Genomic DNA, 25,539 nt, shown 5'->3' with positions numbered 1-25,539 from the left:
GGCATCACATTAGCATCCAGGAAAATAAGTCTGCTTCATCCTGCTACATGTAAATACTTGAAGAATAAAATGTGCTGTTTTTCTGGTCTGATGAAGTCAAGTGCTCTGGGTGGGGTGGGTGTTATCAGCACCATGTCTGGGCTTTTGTCAGATGCCCTGGCCATGGGCATCAGAAGCTTGTAGTTGCTTTACAGTTATTAAATTGCATTGAGGCCTCAGACCTCATGAGGAGCAGCCCTATGCAAAGGAGTGATAAAAGGTCGTGACATAAAACTCAGGTCTGGACCACTGATCTCAGTAAGGCTCGCTCTTAGAAATAAAGGGAAGCTCTGGAGCCCACAGTCCAACCAGCCATCAAAGCTGTGCCCATCTGACCCTTGAGCAGGAGCAGCCCTCAGCCATTGGGTGTGTGGAGTTGTTGCTCATTTTGAGTCTAATGGGCAAAAGGCAGACTTGAAGGGAATTGTCAGAGTCTGAGCCCCTGACAAAGTTGCTGCAGCTGTATATAAAATCAGCAAGTGAGAGGCTGAAATAATGTAGATCTTGAATAATTAGACATGGGAAGAGTTTGATGTGAATTCCTGTATTCATTTAATGAAAGTGAATACCCAGAGCCTGGTGGGCAGCATATGCAGTAACCAGGCATCTGGAAGGACAGCAGTAGGGAATTGCTGATCTTTTTGGAGTAGTGTAGTACTTATCTCCAGACACATCAGAAACACATTTCTGGATGACTGTGAATAAGTTGTTTCTAGATGATAGTAATTAACTCAGTTCTAACGAGTCAAGATTGCTGCTTAGTGTTTAAATAATTTTTCATTTTAGAAACTCCATTGTTAGAAGCTTTTTATTTCATCTTAGGAAGCAGCAGCAGTTCGACAGCCCTTATTTCAAACATGACTCCTGGTTGCAAAGAGCATTTTCACTTTTCTCTTTACAGTTGTTCACCAGTATATTTCTGTCTATGACCAATGTATAAAATCAGTTTCACAGATGTTACACAGTCATCCACAATTCAAGTTGATAAATGTGACTGAAGAGTTGAGGAAGGTTAAAACACAGCAGGGCATGACTTTCTACTAACAGGAGTCAGCAGTAACATTGAAAATGTTGAAATCTATACAGAATTTCATAGGCACCGCTGTTAAATTTTATCTTTTGAAGAGATGGCTACAAGATACTCCTGTACTATTGCTGTGAAGGAGTTTGCTGTGGTACCTATCAGCCACTGGGTTTTTTAGAAGCAAGTGAAGTCAGGATGAGGCTCTCCATTGATGGTGGTGGCTCTTGACTTGGATCCAGGGGGTTTGTTCAAGTGACACCAGTGTCATTAAGTGATAAGGAAAGGTAACAAAGTCTGACATAGAATTTTTAAAGTTACTAAATACAAAATGTTTCATTTCTCCAGATGAAAATTGCCTTCTTTCTCCCATAGTACTCTTAACTGTTCCAGATGAAAATTACTGAGTCACACCAGATGGACTTAATTGGAATTTAATAAAGTTTTTAGCAGTTCTATTTTTATGATATATCTATAATGAGCAAATTTGTAAAACCAAGGAAAGAGTATAAATTAAAGCAAAGTGCTGTTAACAAAGTTCAAATGGTTTGAATTCTAGAGGGGGTTGTTAGTCTGGCTTTCTTAGTAATCTGAAACTCTCTTGCTACAGCTGAAGACTGGCTTTGAGGTTAAGTCAGAGTTGTGAAGAGATGGATTATGTTTGATTAAATTTTACTTCTGAGGTGGTTTCATGACAAATAAGACAAATAAGAGAGGTGAATTCCTGAAGTTAATATATCCAGAATCAAACCTGACTTTTTCCTTTGCAACCAAACTGTCTCCAAGTCCAAATTCTGACAATTGTTTTGCTCTGAACTCCCCCAGTGTTTACAATTGTCTTTCTGGGTTTTTTTTTGCATGCTTTCATTTGCTTTCAGAACCTCTCCTTGTTCTTGCCATATGAAATACTGCTTCTGTTATTCAAAATGAGACGTGGCACATCTTAGTGTATTCAGAGCTTTGACCTGTTTTTATACCTTAATTGGGATTAATACCTTCCTGTTCTTTTATACATACAATTACTTCTTTATATATACATAACAGGTTCCTCTTCCCTGTAATTTGTGTATTAATTTGCTGCAACAGGGACTGACATTTGAAAAAGCTTGAAAATCCTTCCCCCAAATAGTTGGATGACATTTTTAATTTTAAAGAATTTTTGCTTTCTTTTAAAAATGAGTTATTTAAAATGAAATTGACATGTTGAAAATTTGTGTCAAAACTAGACCAAACTATCGATAAAACTGTTAGACAGGAAAGGTGTCACATCCTGTTCATCATGTGCTCATTGCTCACAGTCCATTGCATGCCAGAATAAGTTACTCCTGACAATATTCACTGTAATAAATAATTGCATTTGTTGATAGTGAAGCAAGACTAAATTGCACAATCCTCTGCTTCAGATAGCTGACCAGGGTTTTTACTAAGTGTTGGTCAGTTTAAAGCCAACCAATATAATTGCTAGAACATAATTGTTTCCTTTGAGTGAAGTGTAGGTCATTTTTTCAGACCTTGTTGTATAGCTGGCTTGGCTAACCCCGGCTCTCTGTAAAATTATCCCTCCTTTTCTGCCCCAGGCAGAAGTAATTTACAGTTACTCCTCTAATCACAGGAGATACGTGATTGGAAATAGCTTTTGTGGATGCTGTGAGCAAAGGATCCTCTGGTACAGCAAAAATGATGTCTAGAGCCACGAGGGGCCCACAGGCTGATCCACCTTCTCCTGCACCAGGCTGGGCTGGATCTTGGCCCTCCTGGCAAACACCACTTCAAATTCCCTCATGTGGAGCCAAAATCCTGCCTGGAGCAGCTGTTTCTGGGCAGGAATGCTTTATCAAACAAGTGATAATGGGGAAAGTGATAATGGTGTCCTACAAAGTGCTTTTGGTGACAGTTCTTGGTGGTTTTCTTGGACTTGATCAAGAAATGGTAATTGAAATGGATCATAATTGATTTCAGAGAGTTCTTAATGCAGTGTCTCTTAGTGCCCTGGGTTTTGCCATTTGAAAAAAAAATTCTTTTGAAAAGCCCACTGTGTGCCTGGTCTCTTTGGGAAGGCAGGAGCCCATGAATATTATTATCATATATAATGGCTATCATTTATCACATTGCTTCTGATTATGTAAAATTGAAAACCACTGCATTGAAATGAAGTTTCAATGTTTTTATTCAAAGCAGCTTCTCACAATGTATAAATACTGCATATTAACACACATGAAAAATACAACTTCTAAGGCACCCAGAAATGTGTCCATACACTAGTTACAGGACCATCAACAAATAAATTGTGTACAATTTGATCTAGACAGTCAATATTTGATATATCAGAAGATACAAGTCCCTCAGTACTGTACCAGTTTCAGAAAATATTTACAACACTGTGATATAGGGGTGCCTGTACCCTTATAATATTATAATATGTACTCATCATTACAAATATTAGAAACTGTTTTAGTCTGTTCCATGGCATTCTGACAAAATAACTTAAGGGCCTAATTTGCAAAGTTCTACAATTAATTATTTGTGCAAGTTCTGAAAATAAATTTACATTGACATAACTTGTGAATTTTTGGTTCTTTGCTTCATCTCAGAGGTTTGGTAATAAGCCTTACCAATAGACATGCCATCCCAGCTGAACATCACTCCTTTCCCAACACCTCAGTGGATACATCTTTCCCCCTTACACCTGACATGGATGAGGACGCAGTGTTTGAAGCAGAAAGAGACTGTTTGATCTTCGGTATAAATGTCAAACCAGTTCACTGGCAAAGGAACTAATGCTTTGTTAGAATAATGCGATTCTTTGGTCCTTTGTTTTTTATGGAAGGCATAACATTTTTATTCACTAAAAATTGAAATCCTGTCTGTGAGCAAGCAAGCTAGTGAATGACTTTCAGTGTAGTATTTAAAATAGCAGTAAAGAGATTTAATATGGCTTAAAACATACGGTTAATTGGGCAGACACAGATAACACATTGAGGATAGCAAGTACCCAAATGTACTATGATAAGATTGTCTATAAGTCTCTTATGTAAACTTCTTTAGTGTCTCCTAAAGAGTGCTGGCTTTAGCCAGATTTGACTTTTATAGACCCAGCCACACAAAGCCTGAGATTAAACTACCATGGTTGGGAGCACAAATGCACAGTTTATATATAACAAAGCCCATGCTGACAAGTCTACCTATGTTGTTCAAAAGAAACAACCCGTATTATCCTTTTCACAAGAAAAACTTAAGGCCCTGTACTCTGATTTGCTAACTTTCTTACAGCAATTATTTGGGGAAGTCCTTAGTGCTGCATAAGCAATTATGCAGCTTTAAAGATTTCTTGTACCTAATGGTAAGGCTTATTCACAAATGCAATACATTTATAAATTATATTTAAAACTGTAAAGGCTGGCAAAATAATTAAAAAACCCAAAACCAAAAAGAAAACAAACCCCAACCAAAATTCTCTGTTCATCCCTAACATTAAAAGAGCATTTTATTCTAATGAAAAACTATTGGCACAAAACCATTATATTATAGATTAAAAGAACAGTTCATAGTAGTGAAAAAGATTGCCTAAAACGCATACCCTAACCTACCACAGAAATATAAAAGTTTATATTTTGAAAATATATACTGTATTAAAGTTTGTAAGCTTATTTATTTTAACAGAAATGTACTGAAATAGTAAACTAAGCAACACTTATCTACAGCAAAAATATACATGCAGGACAACACAAAATAAATTGCTTACCTTTAATATCTACAAATGCAAAACTGTAGATTTTTAAAGATTGTACAAAACAATTTACACAAGAATAAAATAACATACTTAAACAACAAATTGCATTTTTCATCTTAAATACTGTGAATATTAGTAAAGGTACCCAGACTAATATGTACAGTACATCTAGATATCTGAATACCCAGTAAGGATGGAAACACAAGAGAAAATTCAGATTCTGATATTTAAATACTGGAAAAGAAGCTTTCAACATTGTTATTACTCTTTTTTGAAGGGAAAATAGATTCCATGAAAACTAGATTGTAACTGTATAGATATGAATAATTAAAAATGTTAACTATGGTTAGCGCTTGCTTTAATGGAAAAATAACTATAGAAAATGTATTTCAACCATTTGTTTGTCATAAAAAATGCTAAGATACAGATATCTGAAAATTCAGATGAAATGGTGCAGTTTGAAAGATCCAACAACGTAAGAGTCTTCTCTGTTTGCAAATCTCATTCAGAATGCATTCCTTCACATTGCTGAGCAATCTTGCTATATTTATCTACAAAAACTAAGCATTGTATGCAAATAATCTTCCCAACATCTTATTAACAAATGATTAGGAGTTATGGCTCTCTGGACAGGAATAAAGGAAATGAAGGAAACTGAGGAATCATGGTACTTTCCACTGCCTTTTTTTTGTTTTTCTGAAGGTGTATGCTGGGGGCTGATTGTGCAAAGTCGTGTGTGTGTGTGTGAGTGGTTTTCACCTGGGTGATCCCTCTTTTTCCAGGTGACTCCGTGTGCACCTGCCCCTGCAGGGCCTCGATCCAGCACGGCCCGTGGCACTGCTGGCAGGCTGTGGACAAAAGCAAGGGTTGGGAGAAAACAAACCGTGCATCCATCACTTCAAATAGTCATTGAAAGAATTCTCTTTCAGTCATTTTAAAGTAAGCTAATGGTTTCAATAAGTTTCTTTTAAAAAACATTTTAAACAGGCTAATTAGAAGCCAGATTCTGTATTTTTGATGAAGAATTTCCATGAGAACTTCTGCATTAAGAGTAGTGATTGCCTTAAAATTCAGTGGTACAATTAGGGCATAAAAAACCCACTTTTAATTATTTGTAGAAAAGGAAATGTTACATTAATATGTTGAAGGCTACTGTTTACTGGAATCACCTGTTCAATAACTTTACAAAGGCTTTGCTGAAACTCTTTATGGTAATGCTAAGAGGGAGAAAGCTGAGCAGCCTCATTTGCAGAGGTTTAAATCATAATCACCGAGCTCAAGGATGGAGAGCAAGTGCACAAATTACAAAGCAAACAAATGTGCAAAGCTTCTGCTTCAAGAGGTTTCAATTTGGGCATACTACAATGGCAGGTGAAGTCTCAGAGCATGCTCCTGTCCTTTCCACACGAACTGCCCATAGCAGGAAAGAACCCAGAGAGATCCAGTGTTCAGAAGTCAGTCAGTGTCACTGAACAGTTCTAGGATCACATTTGAAAAGAGCAGATTGGATTTTCCTTGTTTATTGTGGACTGCTTTTATGGATAGCCGTAAGTTCTTGTTACAGGTGGTGGGGTGGCCAGGTGGAGAGCTGGGAAAAGCAAAACAAAACCTCTGCCTCCACAAGTTCAATGCCTAGCACCTTGTAGAAACGGCTGGCCCACACCCAAAGGCCTCCAGAGCAGAGATTATCTCACACCTGAGGAATCAGGCAGCTAGACTAAGGCTCATAAGGATTTGCTTTTAGACTTCAGACCAAAAGGGGTGTTTAGACCTGAAAAACAGTACGATGCCACGGAACGGCACCACTCACCCTGTTACTGATACCGCTAACAGGAATATAGTAAACTTAAAGAAACGTCTGGTTGGCAAGCCCTTCAGTGCTCCTCAAGAAGGCAGAAAGTGAAGAGAGACTTAGGGGGGACTCACTGTGCCAGAACCCACTTTTGTTCTCTTAACCCTGGCAAATGAATCTGTTTTTGTACTTTTTTTTGTACAATTTTACACATAGAGGAGCATGCATGTGGCTGTTTCATCTACTGCCCACAACATTCTGTGGGTTTTCTATATATTCTTTATTTTTCTACTCAGTTTGCTGCTAAAAATGTGTTTGCATTCTCATATGATGCTTTTAATTCAGTCAAAAGGGAAATATGAAAATAAGATCTGTGATCAATAAACAGCTGAATATGAACACAAAATAAATAAGTTAAATAAATTTAACAAAGAAAAAAAATCTAGTAGTTTTTGTAAACTAAATTTACACACTATACATATAAATTATCAGATTTTTCCATTAAACTGTTAGAACTTAGAAAAAAAATAATTAACATATTTCTAACGTATGGTTTTTGGGTCTACAAAAGATTGTGCCGACCCGGATTTTAGACTGAGCCCTCTGTGTCAGCCCAGATGTGCTGCAACAGCAAGAATAAGTTAAGGACAGACAAAATAAACCCTTCCAGTGGGTGAGCCTTGCTGGGCCTCAGTGGTGCCTCTCAGCACATGGAATGTAGAGTTGGGTGTGGATGAGCAATGTGAAAGATGCAGCCTCTGCACAGGTCGCGCCCACTGAACGCCTGCCCACAAAATCAAACCGGCCACGAGCAGCCGTGTGCCTCACACAGCCACAGGCTTTGGGATCACAAATTCCTCACTGATGCATTGCCTCTGCTTCTCAAACATGGTCATGTCTGACTCTGGTCACAACTGGAGCAATTTCTCTTTAAGTCAGGCCAAGACATCAGACTTCATAAATTTTGTCTTGCAAGTAGCTGAATAACGAATCCAGTCCTTTGGAAGAACTCCACAGCTGTTTCAACATCTGACACTCCTTCTCGTTCACATCTTCAAGTCCGGATTTCAGGAAGCTCCGCACGAGACATTTGGACTCTTCCAATACCTAAAGCCAAAATATGACTCAGTATTTTATTTTGAACCTGAAAAAATTACTGTGGATAATGGTGTGACCAGCATTTTTAGACTACTGACTGCTTTACAATCGAAATAACTCCTTTGGGCACAGAAATTGCATTTGATTTATAGCCATAACTCCACTTGCTGATAGTCAGCATCTTTAAGAATTGAGGTTGATGGGTTAGTGCCAGCTTTTTAAAAGAATGAGGGATTCTAAAGTACCTTAGTTTATTGAAGGTCTGCCATGAAGCACAAGGAGCTGAACTCCTTCCCACTGAAATGAAAATATGTGAGGCACAATATACAACCCACCTGTTTTCTGGAAGGTGGCCTTTAAGGTTAGACATGTTAGACGTTAGACATGAAATGTGGATGTCCATCATCTTTAACAATTTTTCCTCATGTATTATTTCCTTATCAATAAAGAAATTAATAGGAAAGGGACTTTACTGCAAATCTCTTTTAAGCCTATTTGCTTACATTTTTATAAAAGTGAAACATTTTGTAAAAGAATGGTGTTAAGCAAAGCAAGCACACTCTGGCTGTGTTCTGGAGTTAGATTTAGCTGGCAGACAAAACAAATCACCTGAGATCTTTGCAATAGAAGTCCAACCTCAAGCCCTTAGTAATTGTGGGAAGTTTTGAAAGGCACAAGCTGCACATCCATGGTTGCTCCCATAGTTCAGCTCATTTTTCCCAGACCCATTTTTAAACACAATGATTCCTTTAAAATTAGTTTTTAAATACACACCACCAGTATGTATCTCATAAGGAACCTAACTGGTCAGACAAACCCAACAATAATTCCTACATTACGGATTTTCTGAGGACAGGAGATTTAATGTAATTAACACAGTTCTGTGGGAACAGAGGTGCATTCTCTTCACTCAGCTTTGTCAACACCTTCATGTTAAGCCCAGTTCCTGCATGTTGTGGGTTTCAACACTGCTACTGCAAAGTAAATGGTGTTCATAGCAAATCAAGGGCCTGGGTATTTTTTGTCATCTGTTTGTGAACAAGTCTTTGAGGGTTTATCTTTGTCCCCAAGTCAGCACCGGTCTTCCTAAGGAGTCTTGAGAAAATTTCATTGACAAGCAATAGCAGTGAGGAAAGAAAGAATTCACAGTAAAGCCCAGAGGTTTTCCCAACTCAAATAATACACATTATATCAGCATCATCAAATAAAATTCTGCTGCATTTCCAGAGAGTTTCATTCTCAATGTCTTCTGTGAGATCTAATCTACACTTTGTTTAATTAAAAATCTCTTGTGTCTCTACCTCCTTTTACTAAACTGAGGGATGCTGAGACAGTTTCAGGCATAGGGAATATAGCAAGAAACTATAACAATTTTCACTTTAATTACTGCAGTTTTATTGCAGCCAGTATCACTTTCTTCACTGCATGTTTTTTAAACAAGGATGTGCCCAGAACAGGAATATATCTGCCTGAAGGGAAAAACCCCTAGGAAGTAAAGATAGGAAAGGATTTTCTTTCAACTGTTGTGTACACAAAAGGAAAGTTATAATACACTGTGACCAGACTGTGTTCAAATCCCTCTTGTCTGGATCTCACCTCTCCTTCACAGCAGAGCTTAGCTGGCACTATCCCACCCTTCTGGGTGCTGTGTGGAACATTCTGCAGCAGCAGGAACTGTGCAGGTGCAGAAAGAAGGCAGATTCAGCTGAAACATGCTAGGCCAGGACAAAGTGAAAGGCAAATCTGTTTTCTTACAGAAGTTTCCCTGTACAGTTGTAGAGTTTCAGACTATTACATTTTCATGAAGGAAACATGTACTAAAATCCCGTTTCAAAATATGAGGCAAGGAGGTGCCACTCACTGAATAAATGCAAATGTGGTGAAAAGAAATAACCCCCTACCCCTATCCCTGAAAAATGAGAAACTCCATGAGCTCACTGATCCCTATCCAGGTTTTCTGATATCAGCCTTTCACAGGTATGGTTGTGGAAACCGAGGTCCCACATGTGATGAGCCTTGTGAGCACACCTTACCTCTGTGAAATGTCATTTAATGAGGGAGTTTGATTTCTTACCACTGCACTGCAGGATGCCATTTCTTTCACTCGCAGCATCACTTCTTGGCTGAATGTTGTTGGCCAAAAGACTTGTGACACCAGTCCTCTGCTGCAGGCTTCCTGTGCTGTCAGCTTTCTCCCACAGAACAACATTTCATTTGCCTGTGAAACCAAAAGATTCTGGTAATCTTGGGTTATAATTCCCTTAAAATTTTTCTCATACTTGCCTGCTATTTTTATGATTAAATTACAAATGTTCTTCTGTGTCTTTCCATACTGCAAAATACTTTAAAAGGGATTTCAGTAGCTATTTAAGGATTGTGCAGGTGGCCAGAGCACAGCATGGGTTTAATTTAAGAGAAATGTGCTGGCAAGCATGGTGAATCTGTATCGCTGATCTTACAAGAGTAACTGTCAGTGTTAGTGTGTTGAGAGTCATGGAACTTGGTAGGAAATATTTGTGGGGCAAATTCTAATTTATTATACTGGTAAAAGCTAAGCAGTCTTACTGGAATCGTTGTGGATTATCTTTAAAGAGCAGAGAGCTGTATCTGGCTGGGTTACTGCCTACTCCTAACATAATGCAGGCAACTATTCTGCAAGGTTATTCTGCTAATGTATTTCTTCACTTTTCTACCATGATATTGGCAATCCTTCTTGTGTACAGCAGGTGTTGTATATTGAATTCCGAGGTTATTTTGTGATAAGAAGTTGGTAGGGATTAGATGAACTTTCTACCGATTTAATTTCTATTAGAAACAATTCAGAAAACGGTTTACTTTTTAAAGAGAGAAAGAAGATCAGGAATTTATGAAAGGTTCTTCAGCAATTTGAGATGGAAAACCTTACCAGTGCAACACCAAGAATTTGTGGGAATGTGTATGAAGAGCAGCCAGCTGGAGTGAGTCGGATTGTTGCATATGGTGTCTGAAACCAAGCCTTCTCACTTGCCCAAACGATATCACACAGGGGTAAAATAGAAGCTCCTAACCCCAGAGCAGGGCCGTTGATAGCAACCACAATTGGCTTCTTAAACTGAATAAAAGCTTTTACAAAATCCCTAAAATAGAAAATAAAAGAAAGATCTTGAATACAGAAGTAACACATAAATACCCAAGTTTAAAATACTTAATCTGAAAACAAATTAGAACCACAGAAGAACACAACATATGCCCAGTTTTATGAGGTCAGAACTGCAAGATACTTTCTAGTTTGCACATGGAAAAATTTGTTTATTTTTAGCTATTTAATCTTTCCGAGTACCTGGGCTTTGGCAGTTTTGTGTATGTTGTATTAAGTGGATTGCACTGAGTGTTGTACTTTTTGCAGAAAGGTTTGGTTGGATTTAATTTTACTTCTGGACCAGTAACTCCTGAGTTTGTACACAAAGCACTTCTTGGTTTGCTCCACAGTGGCTGGGATGCACCTGGTTTGGCTGCTGATGAAATATTATCATCTGAATATTTATTTTTTTCAAAAAGTTCTCTCAAGATGCTGTGGCAAAGGTTACTGCAAGTCCCGTCAGTGGATTGGGAGACTGTCAATGTTTATGGCACACCAGCAAAAAGAACAAGACGTGCAAAGGGGAGTCAGAGAGAAAAATGTTTGAACCGGACGAGCGATCTTCAGTTGGGTGTTCATTGCAAAAGTCTTCAGCAAAGCTGTTACAAAGCAGATGCCCTTGCCTGACTACCCCATAATGTGATGAGAAATAATAAGGAAGTTAAATGTCATTGGATTCATCTGGATAAATGAACTAGAATATGTTAAATTCTGTGCAATGAGGAGATCTTTTAAATAAGTTACCTACCAGCAACTGTGGAAAGACATCTGTTGAATGGAACGGCCTTTACACCAATTAGGAAAAAGCAAGAGTGTAATTGTGGGCAAATTATGGGCTCCAGCAGCTCAGTGCACAGCAGGTATATGGAGGCAAATGAGATGCTCAGTTACTTTAGAAAAAAGACATGGATAAATCAAATTCCAAGCAAAAGAGGAGATTCTGTCCTTGCACTGGGTATTTATTAGATCCAGAGTGCATCTTTGCTGACAGATTTTAGGAAAGAACATTTTGTCAAATGTGCCCTTTGATGAGCTGCTGCTCTCCCACTGAGGTCAAAAGGATCCAGGCCTCTGTACCTGAGCACAGATGGGCCTTGCAGGTTAGAGAGCCCATGTGGCAACTGGGCTGAAGTGCAGAGTATTTTAAATGAGGACAGAGTCTGAGATGATCCATAATTAAGTTTTCAATTCATACATTCTGATTTTCAAGTTCTCTAGTAAGGAGTTAATTTCTGACCATGGGAAAACAGAGAATTGATGCAGCTCTGTTCACAGAAGTAAACTAGGAGATTACTGTCAAGACAAAGAGAGTGAAATAAGGAACATTGGTTTTGTCTGTTCAAGACCATTTCTGGCTAGAGGAGAGCAGGGTTAAAGAGAGTTGTGATTTGTTTTTCTTACAGAAACAATGCTGTTCCCTTATCTCATTATTTCTTTGGTTGTTTATGACTGAGTAGTAACTGTGGATCATGGCACCTCATTAATTCCAGAATTTTGAGAACCTCAGTAGTTACGTAAGCCTTCCAGACAGGACTGCAGTTGGGAATAGGGATATGATGAATGATAAGTAAAAAGAAAGCAAACTAAGAATAAATGGTGGCAGTAAATCTGAGGACCATGTGGAGGCAGATGAAACTAGTGTTGTAGAGTAAAGCAGGAATCACTGTGATAAACGGGGCTGGAAGTGAATATGGAAAAGCAATTAGGGATGTGGAGAGGAAACAGATAATGTGGAGGAAGAACAAGGCAGAACACAGTAATGGAGGGGAAGGGTTGAAGGAAGTCTTTGTATGAGGAAGGGAGGGAGGACCTGGAGAGAGTGGAAACATAACATGGAGAAGGCACAGCAAGGCTCTGTCATGAGGAAAGAATGGGGAGCACAGAGGATGGTAAAATGGATGTGTGTGGAACATGCTACCTAAAGGATGGAGTGGAAGGCTACGATATTGGGAGATGATGAGGGGAACAATGCCTGCCTTTGGTCTCCAGAAGCTGAAGCTCCATTTATCTTTGCTGTTTGGTGCATTGTTTCACTGGGTCATCTCTGTACCCTGAACCTGGCATGTTTCCTTGTCTCCAAACGATAAGTTCACACAAAGTTATGCTGAAAGATCCTTGTTTAAATTCAAAGCAGTCTTTGAAAATTATTTCAGATTACAGCTGTTATTGCTATAATAGACCCAGATGCTCAAACTTAGGAAGAAGTGTCTGCAGAGGTCTTCTGGATTTGCTAGAGGATATCTGGGAGGCTGACCATCAGATACAAGCTGGGATGCTCAGACACTTCTGCACTGATTCAGGCTCTTGTTCCTGGTCAGGGCTTGAAAGTACATCCAGGTCTGTAAAGAATCTGAGCAAGTAAATTTGTCCTTGTCTGATTTCTTCCAGCATACCCAGAGTGTTGTGGCTCAGGTCTCCCAACGCTGCCCAGCTGATGGTGCGAGCCCGTGCTGGGAATGCCTTCCAGGGAGAGTGTCAATGCCAGGGCTCTGCAGGCCACACTGTGCAGCCTCTCTGCCTTTCCCTGCTGTGGGAGGGCGTGTGGATGCGGCAGCTCAGGCCTGGGATGGTGTGGGATGGATGTGGGGTAGATCTGTGAGCTGCAGAGGAGCTGCAGCGCCGCTCATCCGATCACTGCCACCCGCCGTGGCTGAGACACAGCATCAATGCAGGAACCGTTCATGGGAGGGGACACTTGACAGGGACTGGAACTTCAGTCGTAACTTGTGACCAGTACAGGAGAGCCATGCTCTGCAAGGTGGAAACACGTGGAGACCAAGATTTCAATTCCACTTTGATGTAAAGCACTGGAGGCAGAGATCCCTGGATGTATTTTATATCATCCAAACCACCGAAAAATGCAATGGGCATTTTCTCCTCTCTTATTACAGTTTATTTTCCATGAGTTGAGTCCTTTATTCACAGCAAGCACAGAGAGTGCTAAATGGAAAACGTAGGGTATTGTTTCCAGAAGTACAATAAAAATCTATTTTCAGTGGGCTGGAAGCCGACATTCTTGACAAGGAGCAGTACATTGTACCAGTATTTCAAGAGTGTTCCGTCAGTCCAAGGGTAGAAAAACTGAGTATCACAGTCGTGTTAAAATGTTGGATTGATAAGTATACCTGTATATTAGATGTGTGCAAATAAAGGTAAACTTAGATAACAGCACCTAACTGCACAGTTTTTACAGGAATAATATTAAATTTGTATCTTTTGGTGGGCGGTGAGTGTATTGGTGTTTTCAAACAAGAATAGTCATTTTCTTCCCTCAGTTTTTTTTGGTTCCACATTGTTAAAAACGCTCACATTTAAAAAATAAACTTAGACTGTGTCCTTCAAAGAGTTTCTCTTTAAAAAAAATACCCCTCTATGATATTCAAGCATAGTTAGGGTCTTACAAACAGATTGTAACTTACTACATTTAAGAAGTACCTTTTAAAATATTTCAAAATACTTGCTACTTTGAGAATTTACAAAGTTCTTAACCCGGAATCCAAACTTATCTTCAGTATTTTTATTAGGATAATTGATGGTGTAACACCTAAACCTGATCTTATGTTATACTAATAAATCTCAAGTAGAGATATCTTGTAAAAAAATTCTTTAATATTCCTTCATAGAATTATTGCATCAAGTTTTAAAGCTCTCAAAAGAATAATTATTTGTAGGAAATGGGGAGAAAAAAGGGGACCAAATTTTCTCCTGGTACAGACTGGTAAAATACCATTGGCTTTAGTGGAATAATGTTGATTTATATCAGAAAATCTACCTTGTGGATAATGGAATATTTGGTGATGTGTTGTGCAGATTGATTTGCAGACTGCATGTCACAAACCCTGGAATTCTACTAAGGTGATGTGATATATATATATAAGGAAAGTCACATTTTAGGTACAAAAATAAAACTATATTTACATATATATTAAGTAATTTAAATTTTAGAAGAAGAGTGGAGACCCTTCTAGTAAGGTTCTGAAATACAGTGGCAGACTGCTATTCCAACCGACTATGAGGAAGCCATGGATTCCCATTTGGAATGAAATTCATTCAAAGGATGAGCATTAAAGCAAGTGAAAGTTCTGCCTTTGGAACATGAAGCAATACTGATTTTGGAAAAACAACAACAAAGTCGTATTTGAATCTGGAGGAATGATTTGAAATATTAAATACAGAGAATTAGAATAAAATAAATCCCTATGGATATTAGCACTGGAATAAATGTGCTTTCTTTTCTAATATGGAAAGGTCCAAGTTTCTTTTTACTAAACAAATTTGCAGGACTATAATTAGAATGCAATCAACATTTAAATATACAACATTTTTGGACCTGATAAATATTTTTATAATCACACACTGCATTTCATAATTTAGAGATCATAGGTAAGCTTGGGTCACCTTATAGCTTCTGCAATCCTAGTGCTTTCCTTTCTTCTGTCATTGGATAACCTGCCAATTAAATATGAGTAATCTAGGCCACTACAGAATACACTTCCCACTGCGCTGAGAAGTAAGAGTTTACTGTCATCAGCTGATGCATTGCACAATGCTCTCCGAACTTCCTTCATGATCTGTGGATAAAGAAAAGTAAACAATTCGACATGCATGCCGTGGCAATATCATTTCCCTACTTTTACAAACCTTATTGATTTTGAGAGACTTAAATTTGGGGCACTATCAATAGTTACATCAATTATATATATATATATAATTTTGATATAGAATTATATTAGAATCATGAGAACGATAACACTGAGAGTTTGCAAAGTATTTTATATTTGGCAGTGCTTTGTTGATGTTTTACTAATTCAAAAAGGTTTTAGGACTTGGCAGTTCTTTGTTGTATGGGAAATTCTACCCAGCTTATGCTATTTGATTGCAATTTATTAATTTCAAATATCACTTTTTTATTTTCATTGTGTACATCACTGTATCCTCAGGAACATGTTTATCACAGCAAAAGCCTATTATTAACCTCAACAGCTTGAAAACAAAATTTGTAAACCCCAGTTTTCAGTTCTTCAATTACTTTGGTTTATATGACTTCAACCAGAGCAAAGCAGGACAAGAGGACATCATATACATCAACACGACCAATATATTATTTATTTTTCTCTGGTCAGTGGCACTTTTACAGTTTACAAAAATTAAATCATAAAAGTCCCTTGAAAAAGAGACATTTTGACTTTGTTTTACAACTGGATCAAGCTATTAATTGCACCATAAATCAAACCTAATCAAAATCTTTATAGAATTGAGCTATTGGTATAGTAGGAAAATGGCCTGAGAATTGTTTCCTAATGATTTTTAAAAGGAACTATTATTTCATAAACTTCTGATGGGTAACTTCTTGTTTGGTCACAGCTGGGTGTGGTTTGTGAGCTGTAACCCATTTCAGCTCCCTCTCCTCTATAATTTGCTCCTCACTGCAAGGACCCTGATTTCACCTAGAGTGGCACCTCCTATCCTTCATCCATAGGTCAAAGTATTTCCTATAGATATGGTCCTGCTGTCTCAAATTTTTCTCTTTGCACCAAAAGATTTGCTGTTGGTGTAAATTTAGGTAAAAGAGCTAAATATGGCTGGGGATTTAAATAGAGTTTCCATGTGAGAGAAACCCAAGATTTTTAGCTGTGATTATTTCTGTTCACTACTTTCTGTTACCAAAACTTCATTAGATCTCAGAAGTGCCTTGTTTAAGGAATGTCCCTAAACACTGAAGTTGTGTTGATGCCACCCCCTAGGTACCCTTTTAATGAAATCCTGTGGATTGTGCTGCTTTCTCTCTGGGTTTGTGTAAGGATGAGTATTACTGGCTGCTGGGACCGGGCATGAGAGAGCAGGTGCTGAACTTTTAGATGCTTCACTTCTACAAGAGCACTTCAGAATGCCTGTAATACTGAGTGTGTTACAGTGGGTGGAAGTGAAGTAATTAAAAGCTGCAGAATTTGGAAGTGCATTTGAAATTCTTATGCAGGTACAAAAATGTCATCAGCGATTTTAGGAGCACTGTTTATTCTGAGAGTCTCAGAGGCTGTCTCAGCCCTCAGCTGGGGGAAACACAGCAACACTGCACATACAATGGGGAAACAAAGGGGAAAAACCCCTAAAACCCCTCTTCAGTGTTAAAAGAGAAACTTTAGAATGCGATAGATATTAAAATTAAAACATACACATATTTGGGTTTTCCTAGTTCCATGTGAATGCAATGTTGTCCTCTACATTCACTGTAAAAGATCTCACAATCTGCTCTTTCTTAGGGTGAATGTATAAATATTAGGAATACCAGTCAAACATTCTTCTATCCAGTGAGGAATGCTGCAGTAAGTATGAGGCCATGATACCCATTCAGCAAGTTTCTTTATGATTCCCCTTCCTCCAGTGTCATTTGCCTATGTGCCACCTCTCTGCTGTCATCAGTGCTGTCCTTCACTCACATCATTATGTTACAAACCTGCCTCTTTTTAATCTTGCCCCTCACTGATCTGGATGACTAAAGCCATCTAAAAACCCATCCAAATTTTTGAGCAGACTTTACATTACTTGTAAGAAAAACCAATATTCTGCCATCCCTGTTTTTTCAGTGTTCTGGAGAGGATGGTATTGAGTCTGTTATTGGGAATCAATTTCTCAGATATGGTTAAAAGTGGGAAGGCTTTGGTTACTGTTTATGAGCAGAAGGGGAAATTTCCCTGCTCCACTTGTTTCTATCAAAAGAAACCATTATGTATCAGCATTTTCAGGCTCTAAAAAGTATGGTTTTTTCTAAAAGCCTTAAGTTTGTCATTAATTTATCATCCAAAGGTGCTTGGAGGCTCACTGGAATCCAGCAATTCCAGCCAAGTCAGTGCTACTCCCTTGGACAGGAACCTTGCCATGGTTCCAAAATCCCCTGGGTCCCTTTGTCACTCAGCCTGGTCATGGCAAATCCTGCTCACTGCTGCCTCTGCAGCCTTGGCTTTCCCCGGGGGTTATCTGGGGATGGGCATCTCTCTCCAGCTCTTTCCCTGATTACAGGGAAGTTACAAACAGGAAAACAGTGATAAAAGAGCTGGTTTGTCTGCAGGGCTGCAGAACTGTGTATTGAACTGTAGTACTGTAAAGTAAATATAATTTTAGTTGAGAACTGCTCTCTGTTTTTAAGGACAAATTTATGTTTAATGTGGTGGTGAATTCAGTTCTCAAATACAGAGATACAACCTGTCTTCAGTTACATTTCTTTATCAGATTCCATATTCTTTTTTTTTCTTCCATAGCCTTTAAACCTTTCCCCATCTTGCTAAAACTATGGCATTTGTCCAATTAAATTTTATTTTCTCTAGTGGACCAGATCTAATACTACTATTTCCAGAGCTCCTTAGCAATATTCTCCAGATCTGTGCTTTTATTAATTAGCTTTTTTATGCCCTTTTAGGTAATTTTCAGTTGTGGGGACAGTATTTCTATTTGAATGCATGTGATGAAAATTTCCAAGGAAGTATTTACACAACAGTATGGGCCAGTTATTTTTGTTATGATAGTTGACTGGATTGTAAATTTAGACCAGACCTAGTGCTTCACTTAGTGTTCTATTGAAACACAAATATATAATAAATTATCACCTTCTCAGAAATTGCTTATATATTTAATCCTGTCAAGTAAATAATCTCATTGGTTCTTGAACAGGACATCTTATATTGCAAAACAAACATGAACCCGTTAAAACTTCATTAAACTTCTAAGAGTTTATTTTAATGACTTTTGCTGGACGCAGGAAATTTCCAAAGGCATTTGTTGCCCTTTGCTTTCCATCTTGCTTACATTCTGAGAAAATCAAAGAGCTAGGAATTTATCACCATAATTACACAAAGTATCTTGAACAGAAATCTCTTGTTCATATAAATAGAAGCACTAGTTAAAAATTCTCAGAATCTCTGAGGACTCACTGTGATATTCTTAAAGGTAATTATTCCGTAAATATTATGGTAAAGCAAAATTTTAAAGCCATTCTGTTGTTCTTAGAACCTCTTCCTCCGTTGTGCCTTTTTACATAAATAAACTTTGTGTTACTGATTCCCTGTCCCTTCTGTCCGGCACCTAAAAAAGGACTTGGGACCCTCTAAAGCTGCAGGCACTGGCACTGGTCCAAACCCAAAATTCACTTTTGTGTAGAGAGCAGTACTACAGAGAACAGTAAACTTGTACCTGCCTCTTTTTTATTATTCCCAGGTTGGGAAAAGTCAAGGCAAGCCAGTGCTCCAAACTGCACCTGGCAGAACATTAAATCCTGCTATTCACATTTGAAATTTGAAACCTGATTCTTGTGTAGGAGAAGGTACTTGAGGTAGTTCTGTCACTCTTCCATGGAAGCACTGGCTGTTTAGAGAATGTTTTGCTTTTAATTCAGGGAATATTAACTCCTAGCTCTGTTAATAGTGTTAAATGAGAAGAGCAGATGGGTCCATTTAGTCTGAAACAGAATTGGGATCCTTGATATGTGCTGAGTTAAAACAGCAGCAGCATCACTGGAGGAAGAGCTTCAGGAGCAGCAAAAGTCCCACAAGAAAAAAATGCCCTAATGGAATTCATAATGAAATTTTTCACAAATTTATTTAAAAAACAAATCCTAAAAGCAGCAAGCCTAAGTTACTGAAATAAGAACAAGACCTGCTGTTTCATGACACTGTCTTGGAAGTTTTATAAGCTCTTGTAAAAAATAAGAAAGAATTTCAGTAGTGCCCTGAACATTTTTGTAGAAAAAACTCAATTACTAAAGAGGCACTGAGCCAACTTCAGTCAGTGCAAAGGCTGCTGGAAAGAGCATTGACACATTTCATGCTAAAATCACCTGCACAAATGGGGTTACCAGCAACATAGGATGAAGAGTCAGGTGGACTTCTCTGGACTTTGGGGTTTTTTTGGTATAAATAAGTTCTTTGCTATTTTAATTAAATTGGCATAAATAGCAGGGGCCAATGGTTGAACACAACTATTAAATTTCATTTAAAGATTCCTGTAAAGCACAAAGGGAAGCAGAGCTGTTGAGGGTTGAGAAAATTTTGTATAAGCTTAAGTTTAAAAGTTTAAAATGATTGTTTGCAGTGCACAACTTCTCTTTCTTTAATGTAGATGGCTGGATATAACCAGGCCACTATTTAAGCACATCAAATAGACTTGCTCTGAATAAATGATTCCTTTGCTATTTGGCAAACATAATTGACTAAATGTCTGATAAAGCTTGAAGTTAGCATTTCTTTACACAAAATGAAACACACTGTCTTCATTTTGTAGGAACTGTGTGTTTGTACTTTGTATTCACTGGGAATAAAAGGCATCAAAACTGAAAATGCTCTAAACCTCCCTGAAATACCCTGTCAGTTTGTCTCACCTATGGCTACGGGTGACAAACTGCAGGGGCAAGTCCTTCGACACATTCCTCCTTTCAGTTCCTGAGGTTTTTGCTGTAATTGCCAACAAGACTGTGAAATTGCCAGTCCTGGAGGTGCTGGATTTTGTGGTGTGAATGATCATGGGCAGCAGCCTGGACCGAGGCCAAAGGAGCCGTTTCGAGTTTACAGCCGTGAGTGTTCCAAGGGCAGGAGCCTGAGATTGCTCTTGGCCTGGATGAGGTTTAAACAGACAATCTCCACGTGGAGAACTCAATACCTGATTAATTCCTGACCATCCTGGTCAGTAAAGTGGTTTTCTAAAATGTATTTCCTGGTTTTCAAGTGAGCTTCAATAAAGGTTCTAGAAATAGTCTACGCTGGTGATGCAGGAAGATGACTTTTACATGCTTATCACTTATTCTTCCACAGAAGTGGGTTCCTGGCATATTGAAAACTTTCAAAGGATGAAATGGATTGGTTTGGCAGATCCAAAAAGCCTGAATTAATCCCCTGGTTAGAGCATCTGAACACTGCTGATGTGGAACAGCACGGCCAGCAATGTAAAGATGTGTCTGTTCTGACTGAACACAGCACGTCCATGATTTGATATTTTTTTCAGGCCCTTGAGCTCCTTCACTTAAATTACCTGCAGTGTCAATTAGTGGTAATTAAGACAGAGATGGAGTGATGGATTTGATGCCATCTAATGCATTTTAAGAAATTAGTGTTAAAAGCGAGTGTTTGGTGTTCTGTGGTAATTACCAAGACAGTCCTTTTAAATATTAGATAGTTTAAAAACTAGGAGTGATCAATGTTATGTACCATCAGTTTTAGCCATTTAATATCATTCAGTGTATTACTGCCCATGAGTACGTGTGCATTTGAGAAGGGGAATCATCATACCTGCCCATTTTAAGTAATTACCTTCAAAGTTATCCATTTTCTTACTCAATAAAATGATTCCTCAAAGCTACAATCAACTCTTCCCTCAGGTGGGGCTCAAACTGGTAATAGTATAATGGGAATGGCATTGCAGCCACAGGGAGTGCAAGGAAAAGCTCCTCAGCCCTTCCAGTGATCCATGTGTGTACAAGCTGCAAGTCTGAGTCTGCCCTCGTGTGTGTAAGGTTTGGAACAAGGGAATTCATTTCTATCTTTTATATGTTGTATGACTTTATGCAATTCAGCTGAGGATAGAGCCCCTAATTGGTTAAGATTTCATAAATAAGGACTTACACAGTGATTCAGAGAAAAAGTAATTAGGGATCAAGATAGAATTTAGAACGGCTGTCTCAGGATATAGACTGAAATTCTCTGTATACAACTGGAGCACTATTTAAATTAGTAAAAGGCAAGAGACCAGATTTCTCCTAAGGATAATAAATATCAGTAACTTCAACATGTGAAAAGCTGCTTCACACAATTCCATGCTGGAAATACTGATTCTGCCATTCCTTTCATTGCTTTTATTTGTTTTTTTCAGATATGAATTAAAATTTAATTTCCATTGCATTCTTTTGGACAGGAATCCCAAGCATGAAAAAGTTAGATATGTCTGTATTCCAGATTTCTAATTTCATCAATTAGGAAAAAAAGACATAAAATTGAATTTAAGTGCAGTGTTTGCCAGATAACCCACACATTAGGATGGCTTTCTTTGGCTTTTAGGGCTAAACACTTACCTCTGGGGTCAGTGCATTGTTCTCTGAAGTCTGACTGGACAGCAAAATATGTGTGAAACCATCTTCCTTCCGGACCACAATGTCCCTGAAGCGACAGTTACTTTCATTTTGTCTCACACTGTATCTCAGTCTCTTATCAAAGACGTAATCTTTCTCTCCATCAAGTTTCCTTTTCACAGTGCTGTGTAGATTCAAGCTTCCATTGGCCAGAGAAGAACCTTGCAGACGGAAAGAATCAAAGCGTAATTACCTCTATACCATCAAAGAAATGGAGTGATACTCTGTATTAGCTTCAACAAGAATAAATAAATATAAAATAATAATAAAAATAATAAAAAATATGCCTGGCTAGTCCAATGTGGCCTCAAGCCATTGTTCCTGTTCTGTACTCCAACGTGCAGAACTTTTTGTTCTCTGATCAGACAACCTCTAGACCCAAGGAACTGATGCCATTTTGGAGAGTATCCAGCAGTAGGGGAAAAAGAGAACTGTGAGAAGAAAGATATAATTCCTCCTTAAAAACAAGTAAGAGCAATAAGAAGTCAGCTTAAAAAGACAGTTTATTCTGACTTACACTGTGTATGAACTGCAAACCATTCCTTTGCTGATGTCTACAGTGTTTCTGTAGAGGCAATAGATGATGATTGGCAACAGTGCTGAGCGGGGGTGTTGAAGGAGCTTTACAAGGTTTGCATGCAATAATCCTCTTCTAATTACAGATGTTTCACACTATTGCCATTAAAAATGAAGCAGAGACAGGTTGTTGAGGGACAGAGATTAAAGTCACTGGGTTTTGTTGATATAGATACCAGCCCACAATGCACCATTTTTAAGAAAGGCCAAGAGAGAGCTGAATGAAAACACCTTTGTTTGTTCTGTTCTTTACTCCTGCCAAAGCTGACCCGTTCCAGCTCCTGGTTTCAAATAGCTAGGAAATTTTAAAGGGCAGATGACATGAATGTTAGAACACAGATTTAAATTTTATAGTTTAAGTGACCACCATCCAATTAAAAATGCTCTGCTGGACTAGAATCAGAATTCCTGACAGATGACTCTAAACCCAAATCACAGACCCTCATTTCAGATTAGCTGTGTTTCAGCCTGATGCTTACGTAGGTAACTGATCTGTGTGACACCTCTCAGTTGGCAGTGGCCTGTGGAATTGTTCACAGTGTGTGAAATGCTGGATGTGCACTGCAGGCAGGAGATGGATGTGCAAACACAGCCAGTGCTCAGCGCTGTGGGACTGCCTCTCATGTGGTGTGCACATGTGGGCACTCCACATCCACACACGGGGATCCACCTTTGTCCAGGAGCCTGTTCAGGCAACCAGGAAACCTTTTTGTTGTTGAATTAATAGATACCATCTAAAGCATTGCCTGGGTTATACTGAATAGAGGATTTACCTGCTGCAATGTAAACATGGCCAAATTCCATTAAATCATCACTTTAAAAAAATCATTTGAAACCAGAAGAGTTGGAAATGTGTTTTCTGGACAAAAACTGTCTACAAGTGTAGAAATTACCATGTGCTTGAACTTTAAATGCTATGAATAATTTCCTATGGCATGTTTCTTCTTTTTCCTAAGGTTGTTTTTTTTTTTGACATGTATTCTTACAAACAGAAATCAACTTGTGAAATTACTAATACAACAACAGTGTCATTGGGAATAATGTATTGAAACTAATTAACTCTTTGACTGAGCCAGGCTATTAAATATTGCATTTTTATCTATTCAGTGCTTAACCAGAAATAAGCTGCTGAATTGTGGTGATTTCAAACTCCCAAAAAAGTATAAAGAATTTATAAAATCAGAGGCACAAATGCCCATTGAATGGAGTGTGTGTCAGATTAACTGTAGTGATTATCTACCTAGTATGGAAGATTATGCTACATCTATTTTAAATACAGATGATAATAGAATAGTAGAATATTAATTAACTCAGATAATCTAGCTCAACAAAAAGCCTCACAGTAATTTTTTGGTTTCTTTTATTCTTTCTTATGTATTCAGTTTGTAAATGAATATATGATGTAAGAAGCTATAGATCTTATTACGGTATTTTAACTATCTGGATGCCAGCTGAAAGAAATTTAACCAGAGGAAAGATCTAAATTAAATATGAGAGAAACATAAATGAAAAAGTGCCATTTCTAAAAGTGGATCATTTAACAGAACAATATATAGTGAGTAGCTTGTTTCCCTGTCTCCAGTGCATCCCTTTAACCTTGTTTAACCTGATAAGCTGGAGAAAATGATTAGCACACTCTAAAGACTACACTGATGCAGAACCAGGCCAATTCAGCACCTCTGCTGTGTGGAGGTGGTGGAGCTCCTGCAGGTTTGCTCTGGAGCCATTGGGATTGTCCCTCACGAGGGTCAATAGTCAGCACCTGCCCAGCGCACACAAAGTGAGCAGCACCTGAGTATGTCAAGGTGAAAAATGACTGTGACAGGCAAAAAGAGACATTCCAAGTCTCAAAGCAATTTATACTGCACATGAAACAAATTAAGGATGTCACAAATTAACTAAGGATGCTTTAGATACATCTAAGTGTGGTTTTCTGGCATAATAGTAAATGAGTATTTGATGCTCAGTAGAAGTACAAAAAGAAAACAGAATGGGAGAAAATACTCTTTCCTTTACTGGGAGTTAAATTATTACTTTGTGTTTAATCAGCAGTAGAACTTGTGGAATACCTAAGCCAACATTCATATTTGGAAGAAGCTTCAGATATGTTTTTAAGGGAACCTAAGATGTTCCCAGAGCACTGCTGCCTGCAGTAATCCTTTTCCAAGAACGGCAGTAAAAAATGGCAGTAAAGGATGCTATTTAAGGAGAAAATGCAAGCTTGGTTGCTTTCTGCAGTCCTTTCCCATAGTATCATCCCTCAATGTTGTATGGGAATATGAGAGGGCTCATCCCTCCTGTTCCCTTCAGTGTTTGCCTGTGGACCTTTTCATGGATTTCTCTAATCCCCTTCTGAGCCTGTTGATGTTGTCTGTCTCCACAGCTTCCTCTGGTAAGACTTTGAGAAGTTGGGTAACCACTACACAGAGAAGAATTTTCTTTCATCTGTGCTTTTATCTGATATTCTGATGTTCAGTTTTGGTGAGTGGTCCCTAGTTCTGCTATCGAGGGATTTCAGGAGCAACAGTTCTGTATTTAGTGTATCTGAGACCTTGATGATTTTGTGAACTTTGATCATGCTGCCCCTCAGCCACCCCCTCTCCTAACTGAAGCCTCTTTTATTCCTGTAATCCTCTTCATTTTATCTGCCTACCCCTGCATCTTCTATAGTACTCCACCACTGCCAAAGGCTCTGAGACTGGGGCTTCATTCTACCAGGCACTGCAGAAAACATATTAGAAATTTATATTCTAAAAAGCTGAGGCAGGCAAAGAGTGGGAGAGGAAAGTGAGGAAAGATCGCACTGACCCTCAGAGCTTTGAGGGACTTGGAGCTCCACATCTCCTTCCACTGCTTCTGTCCACTGCTAGAGGACACCTCAACTCCTGCTATTTTCAGACACATCTTTTCTGAGTGTTCCATCAGAGTTACTTTAATGGTGCAGTTGTGCCACCACCCTCCACAGCAACCCCAGTGCCACACCATGAACTGGCTGGTGATCTGCTCTGGCTGAAGACTCACCCTGCAAAAGTGGTTAATTTTCAAACAGATGCAGTTC

General features: G+C 38.5%; 1 protein-coding gene across 1 annotated transcript in view; it reads right to left on the bottom strand.

Annotated features, from left to right (window-relative positions):
- Positions 1-3,215: 3,215 nt before the first annotated feature.
- The window catches only part of CDYL2 (chromodomain Y like 2), a 57,483-nt gene continuing 35,159 nt past the window's right edge, over positions 3,216-25,539 (bottom strand). Inside the window, exons 3-7 of the mRNA XM_063410876.1 lie at positions 21,849-22,066; positions 15,197-15,369; positions 10,586-10,796; positions 9,755-9,898; positions 3,216-7,689 (exon numbers count right to left, since the gene is read on the bottom strand). Coding sequence (XP_063266946.1) covers positions 7,531-7,689; positions 9,755-9,898; positions 10,586-10,796; positions 15,197-15,369; positions 21,849-22,066 — 905 coding nt within the window. The 3' untranslated portion in view covers positions 3,216-7,530. The remainder of the gene's footprint in view (positions 7,690-9,754; positions 9,899-10,585; positions 10,797-15,196; positions 15,370-21,848; positions 22,067-25,539) is intronic.

This window comes from Prinia subflava, chromosome 13 (genome assembly GCF_021018805.1).
Source record: "Prinia subflava isolate CZ2003 ecotype Zambia chromosome 13, Cam_Psub_1.2, whole genome shotgun sequence".
NCBI lineage: Eukaryota > Metazoa > Chordata > Aves > Passeriformes > Cisticolidae > Prinia > Prinia subflava.
Note: the sequence above shows the minus strand (reverse complement) of the source record. Positions and strands in the feature narration are given on the sequence as shown.